Genomic DNA, 7,741 nt, shown 5'->3' on the forward strand with positions numbered 1-7,741 from the left:
CTCTGTGCCTAATTAGAGGCTTTAGCTTTTTATTGACCAAATAACTTGGGAAGCAGGGTTTGCACAATATTATGAGAATTTGTTTTTGGAGTAGCCAGATCTAGGGGTGCAGAATTTAGCATTTGAATACCTCATATAAGAGCACCAACCCCAACATTTAGTTTCAGAATTATTAAGTTGTAGAAACACATGTTCATGAGACACTTTTGTGGTCCCTGTATCAAGGATTTGATTTCATTCTTAAGAACCTTCTGCTCATTGCTTTAAAACCTTCTTTGACTTCCTTGTTTCTCAAGCTGTAGATGAGAGGGTTCAGCATGGGAATCACAATGCCATAAAACACAGAGGCCACTTTCATATTCTCCTCAGAATTGTCCGAATGAGGCTGTAAGTACATATAAGAAAGGGTTCCATAGAAAATGGTGACTGCTGTCAGGTGGGAGGCACACGTGGAGAAGGTTTTCTTCCTCCCTGCAGTAGAGGACATCTTTAGGATGGCGGCCATGATGTATATGTAAGAGAAGATAATGACCAACACAGTGAATGTCAGGTTAAATCCAACAAAAACAATAAGTAGCATGATATTAATATCAGTGTTCGAGCATGAAAGACTGATGATTGGGACAACATCACAGAAAAAGTGATTGATATTTTTGGAGTTACAATAAGACAATGAGAATGTAAATCCTGTGTGTACAGAGGAATTTATTGATCCCATGAGATAAGAAAGAGCGACCAACAGTAAGCAGACCTGTCGAGACATGATTATCGGGTACCGGAGGGGCTTACAGATTGCCACATACCGGTCCACTGCCATAACAGCGAGTAGGTAACAGTCACTGGTTGCAAATGTGGCATATACCAACAATTGTATTACACATCCTGTGTATGATATGGAACAGTCTTCTACCATGAAGCTCTGCAGCATCTTGGGAGTGATGGCAGACGTGTAACAGATATCCACAAAAGCCAGGTTTTGTAAGAAGAAGTACATGGGAGTCTGAAGTCTGGAGTTAGTGTTGATGAGGAGGATCATCCCAGTGTTGCCCACCATGGATGTGACATAGATCACAAAAAATACAATGAAGAGGACACACTGAGTATTTTGCTGGACTCCAAATCCCAGAAGATAGAAGTCAGTGACTTCGGTGGCATTTCTTTGTGTCATGGCTACCAAGAATCTGAAGGAAACCTAGATAAGAGGGGAAAATTAGGACTTCCTGAAGTCAAAGGATTCGGATATTTTACATTGCTTTCTAAAAGGCTTTTATTTACTTTATTTTCTATACATGAGTATTTACCTAATGCATGCATGCATACTGTATGCACACAGTGCTCACTGATGCCTGATGAGGGTGTTAGAATCATCAGAACTGGAGTCATAGACAGTTGTGTGCAGATCTTTGCATGCTGAGACCCTAACCCAGGTCCTTTGCAAGAGTAGCAAGAACTCTTAGAAGCTGTGTTCCCAGTCCCTAACATTACTTTTTTGACCTAGGTATTTATGATAAATATCAGCAATTTTGATCTGTATCTAGAATAAGAGGCCATTACATGGTCTATGTATTTGAGCCAGGAATTCATTTTCAAATAAAACATATTTGATAGAAGAATGCTGACTTTTAATGCATAAATCTAAAAAAAAAAATCTAGGTTGACATGGCTTTCTCCTGTAATAAGTAAGTTTTTATGCTTATATAAGTTAATACCAAAATGTTATTTTGTTCTTTTAAAATAGTTTTTCTTATTCCTTTCCTCTTTTAATCATTTAATTCTGCAATTAGAAGGAGTCTATGCAAAGAAAGGTTTTGATACACATTCATGTTCCACATTTTAATGATTTCTATCACAAGATTTATTTTTATCTTTTTCCCAACTATCATCTAAAGAGTTTGCCTCACTAATGGACATAAGATAGATAAATTGACACTTCTTATGGCATTTTCCTTTTAGGTTTAGTGTTATTAAAAAAATCATGTGGCAACAGTTTAGTATTTATGGTACTTTGTTTTAAATAGTAACAATCTTTTTATTCCTCTATTGATCTGTTAAGTATAGAGCCTTCATGCATTCACATAGTGTGAAACTTCAAACTCTGTGATTCAGTGCCATGACACTTTTTTTTTAGTTTTGTTTTGTTTTTTTTTTTTCTTTTCTTTTCTTTTTTTCGGAGCTGGGGACCGAACTCAGGGCCTTGCACTTGCTAGGCAAGCGCTCTACCACTAAGCTAAATCCCCAACCCCAGTGCCATGACACTTAAACTTCCCTTAAACCCTCCTCCCATGCCTGGAGGATTCAGTAATATAAGTCTAGCTGATGCTGTAAGCTTTCCTTATAGCTGGTTCAGTGTTCTTTCTCCTTGTGTTTGAGAAGTCAAAAAGACTTTTGACACCATGTAGTACTGAACTCAGGAATACATATGCTAGACAAACACTTTATCCTTGAGCAATATTCACAACCCCAGGCTATTAAAAACTAGCTATTAAATTACAGCATGGACAAACACATGATTGAATTTTTGCTTCTCCAGTTTGTTATTTTTTTGTACATAGAATGTACATAAAATGTGACACAATGTTTCCTCAGCACATCAGCAGAGTACTCCAATACTTTTCCATCAGTACTCTAAGCAGTTTTGTATCATCACAGAGAAAGTGATCAGGAACAATTTACCCTTAATGATGGAATGTGGAAAACTATGTCAGTGTTCACATTGGCTTCTCTGGTACATTCCTCGGGAAACAAGCACTAGAATATAAAATGAATGAGGAAGGCAATGATACTTTCAGCTCTAGTTTAATGAGGGCTGAGAATGGGTAAATTCTAGGGAATTATTTCCTCATCCAAATGTGTCAGAAAATAAGCAAAATAGCGTCCTTCAAAGATTGTTCCTTGGGAAGAAAAGTCAGGACCAAACATATCTAGACAGGTTTGTTTAAAGTACTCTATAGTCCAGATGGGTGGGGAAGTAGGAAGGAATTGGGAAGAGTAGAGGGAGAGGAAGCCATAATCATAAAATAGTGTGTGAAAAATGTATTTTCAATAAAAGAATAAAATATAAAGCATAATGTAGATAGAGTGATACTGTTTACCACTTTTGTTTTAGTCACTGTGTATTCTAGTAAAAAGATATAAAGTTACAGACACATGTTCAAGGACTAAGACCAGTCTTCCCACCATTTCACTGTTAAGTCATATGGGTCAAGGAACAATAGACCCAATATGAATTATTTATTTTGTGTGTATGTGTGTGATGGAGACATTCTTCAATAGAATACAATAAGAAAATGGGCCATTATCAAAATATTTTAAATAAAGCCAATCTATTACTAATCTTAACACTTAAAAAACAGTGCATATAATTTAAAATCACCCAAAAATGAAATACATAATTTTGTATTTATTTGTGTAGTTTTGGAATGCTGAAAATAGAAAAAATAGTGGGAAAAAAAACCCCTGAAAGATCTAAACACAGAGACAAGCCGCATTCACGTGTTAGGAACTCAATGAAACAACACACCATACTCTGAGACACAAGTATAACACAATTTGCATCAAATCATGCAAGATTCTTTTTGAAATATAGACCAGAATATTTTAAGATGTATGTGGAATAGAAAAGTTGTTAGAATAGCTAAAGTAATTCTGAGAAAGTAGAATTGTGACGATCAATCTACTTGATATAAATATCTATATTCTAGCTATTGTGTCCAGTGTTAATGTTAGTGGAAAGATAGACACATAAAGCAGAACAGAGAGCTAAGGTATATACATTCACAGGTTCAGCCCTCTGACTGAACAAAGCCGCAGAAATCTGTGGGAGAGAATAGTGGTGTTTGTTCATTTTAACACATAACTCTGGAATATCTGGCCATCCACAGGAGATGTGGTGAACTCAATGCAAATATATTACACTATATACAATAATTTAACCCAAATAGTACACATATATAAATGCAAAATATAAAGCCACGAGAATTCTAGAAAGGAGCAGAGGACAGCAAGTGTGTCCCAGGGCTCAGCGCAGAGTTATTAGACATGGCACTAAAAGCAAAATTCATTAAAATAGACAAATACATTAAACCTTATTAAAAATCATATTTTGTCCCAAAGATCTGGTTCAGAGAAGGAAAAGGCATGCTATAGTCTATGGAAGATTTTGTAATACACATATATAATGCTAAACTTCATATTAAGGAACTCTCACCAAAGTTCTTTATGCATCATAAATAAATAAACGGAGTGTTTCCAGTTTCCTATCATGGACTCACAAATTGTGAATATGATAAAATCATCACACTAATAACATCTTGTATCACACATATTATGATTGCCGAAACACACACACACACACACACACACACACACACACACACACACAAACCCACAAGATCAATACAAAGCATGATGCACAATTACTAAATATCTCAGCATTGTTGGTGGGACTGCAACACAGTAAACCACCTGAGGAAAAGTTTAGTAGTTTTCCGGAAGTCTAAATGTATGGTAACCATGTGGCACTGCTTCTGTTTTTCGGGTTTCTTTTGCACAAGACTTACTCCACAGAAAAACACATAAGCAAGTTGTCATAATATGTACTTGTAATGGATCCCGTCAACTCAAATCCTTAATAAAAGACAATTGCAAAGCAAATACTGAACAACCACCGTGTGGAGTAGTACTTAAAAGAAAGAAGTTTTACACTGTTGGTAAATGAAGCGATTTGTATAAACCTCAGTGCTGTTTTACTGAGTCAATGAAAAAGCTTATGCCCAATAGTCACATATTGCATAATTTCAGTTTTATAACATTATAAAAACTGCAAAATTATAGAGGTGAGGAATACATCAGTGATTAGTAGGACTTAGGAATACAGATAGGGAGAGGTGGCATGTCTATGTATGGTAACGAGAATAGTTTGTATGGAATACAAGATCTGTGATGGAATACCCTGTATATTGATCTATATGGTGCTTGTATGAGTTCACTCAAATGAGAATCTGGTAGCCTCATTCACATATATAGCACTGTGGTATCAGAGTGTTGACTACGATGTCATAGTGCAATATACGAGATGTTAACTATTAAAGAGAACCATGGGGTTTGTAGAACTCTCTGCACTAGCTTTGAAACTTTCTGTGCATCTAGACACTTTCAAAATAAGAACAAAACAATAAGAGGGCAAGATTTTTTTAAAGCAGGCTTTACGGGGATGTAAGGTTCATTTGAGCAGGGTATTAAGTTTCCAGAACAGGAGTCCACACCAAATGAATGCTCACCAAATGGCTAAGCTAGCACACACTATTGATTGTTTGGTTAACAAACTGGAAGGTTCACCGTCTTATTCCCTCATGCACTGTCTTTAACGAGTGATACTCAGCCAACTCAAGCCCTCACTGCATTCCATTACGTCACCAGGGATGAGTAGCCTTCTGGACTTGAGAGAATCAGGCTGGACCCTGCGTCTGACTTGTTGTATTTGCAGTTTCTTGCTCACACTACACAGGTTGTGCTGCTGATAGGATTTGCCTACCTTGCTGGCCTGCAGAGTCCTTTTCTGCAGCTGGCTAAGGTAATTGCCCACCTAAGCCTTTCTCTGTGTGTCTTCCCAGCAGGAAGAGAATGGTTTGAGCCTAAGGGATTAGTACTGAGAACGAGGTGAGGCTCCAGGGGCTGAGATGGAAGTGCGTAAACAGCAGTTCTTCTGCTTTTCCCTGCAGAAAATCAGAATGTTCCCGCGGGGACACAGTTTGCTTTTGGGTTACTTTCATTAGGGTCTGTTTGCTTAATTTTCTATTTATTTTGATTTATTCTCCTTTTCCTTCCTCCTTCCCGCCCTCTTTTCCACCCTCCTTCTTTTCCTGTCTTTTTTCTTTAATCACTCCTCTTCTGCTTCATTCCTCTCTTCCCTATCCCGTCTTCTTTTCCTCCTTTTCTTCTGCCATCCTTTCTGCATTCCTTCCAATTTCTGTCACTCTTTCCTTCTTTCTTTCTCTCTGAGTAGCAAGTCAATTTTGAAATGCAAAAGTACATAGAATAAAAACCACACCCTTCTCCAAGATTGATTTCTAGTCTTTTTTTCTTCTTGGAGAGCATCACTGCCCCTACATCTTGTTTTTTTTTTTTTTTTTTTTTATTATTAACTTGAGTATTTCTTATATACATTTCGAATGTTATTCCCTTTCCCGGTTTCCGGGCAAAAATCCCCCTCCCCCCTCCCCTTCCTTGTCGGTGTTCCCCTCACAACCCTCCCCCCATTGCCGCCCTCCCCCCAACAATCTAGTTCACTGGGGGGTCAGTCTTAGCAGGACCCATGGCTTCCCCTTTCACTGGTGCTCTTACTAGGATATTCATTGCTACCTATGAGGTCAGAGTCCAGGGTCAGTCCATGTATAGTCTTTAGGTAGTGGCTTAGTCCCTGGAAGCTCTGGTTGCTTGGCATTGTTGTTCATATGGGGTCTCGAGCCCCTTCAAGCTCTTCCAGTTCTTTCTCTGATTCCTTCAACGGGGGTCCTATTCTCAGTTCAGTGGTTTGCTGCTGGCATTCGCCTCTGTGTTTGCTGTATTCTGGCTGTGTCTCTCATGAGAGATCTACATCCGGCTCCTGTCGGTCTGCACTTCTTTGCTTCATCCATCTTGTCTAATTGGGTGGCTGTATATGTATGGGCCACATCCCTACATCTTGTTATTCAGCAAGCTATAAGCTATACATTGTGTTTTAAACATATTAATATTTATATTTTTATGCTACTACTCACAGATGACTGTTCTTTGAGGTGCTTTGCACCTTGCATTTCACTTATTATTCTGATTGATTTAAGTATGTCAGTACAGAGAGAGGCCTCAATCTCTTTTGTGGCTGCATTATATTTTTCTGAAAACCAAATTTCTGAATCCATTTAATTTGCTCTTTCTCCATTGTCGGACATGTAGACTGTCTCTATCGTTTTACTAAAATAGATGATGATAAATGTCACCGTGCTTCTACAATTTTGATAGCTGTTCCTATATGTCATACTTTTGTATTCCTAATTTCTGTTATTAATCCTTTAAAAATGCATGCCTCGGGGCTGGGGATTTAGCTCAGTGGTAGAGCGCTTACCTAGGAAGCGCAAGGCCCTGGGTTCGGTCCCCAGCTCCGAAAAAAAGAACCAAAAAAAAAAATGCATGCCTCTTTTGTATCTCAGCATTCAATTATCTTATTTTTCTTACAATCAATAGCTATACATATAATAATCTAGTGATAATTCAATTTAAATTATTCTTGACTTTATTTACTTTACTCCTAGACAAATTCCTTCTTTATTTTTCTCAAAACTTCTAGGTTTCATAGGGCTGAGGATTGAACCTAGAGTCTTGTACATACTAAACAAGCATTCTACCACAGAGTTACATCTCATCCCTTCCTCAAACATCCTTACTAAGCTAAGAATAATAATCATTCTCATCAACTCATCAGTCTTTTAGTATCTCCTGTGTGTGCTAAGAACACAAATTTTGTCCCCTTAACATTTTAAAAGACTAATTACTGACTTAAGACATCTATGAGTATAATACCATGTTGCATAATGATGAGGAATGGATCATGAGGTAATTTCACTGTCAGACAAACACCAGACTGCAGTTACACTCCTGTGGCTGGTATAGTTTGCCACATACTTGAGCTACATGGCCTAGCCTACTGCTCATAGGTTACAAAGTCATGTTACTGAACTAAATCCTTTTGTAAACTGTAATACAT

At 37.7% G+C, this 7,741-nt stretch overlaps 1 protein-coding gene across 1 annotated transcript; it reads right to left on the minus strand.

Moving 5' to 3' along the window:
• Positions 1–220: 220 nt before the first annotated feature.
• On the minus strand, positions 221–1,168 carry Or5ak25 (olfactory receptor family 5 subfamily AK member 25). The gene has a single exon (NM_001000284.1). It carries the CDS (start codon positions 1,166–1,168, stop codon positions 221–223), a length of 948 nt encoding a protein of 315 aa, NP_001000284.1.
• Between the last annotated feature and the right edge of the window lie 6,573 nt (positions 1,169–7,741).

This window comes from Rattus norvegicus, chromosome 3 (assembly GCF_036323735.1).
Source record: "Rattus norvegicus strain BN/NHsdMcwi chromosome 3, GRCr8, whole genome shotgun sequence".
Taxonomy (NCBI): domain Eukaryota; kingdom Metazoa; phylum Chordata; class Mammalia; order Rodentia; family Muridae; genus Rattus; species Rattus norvegicus.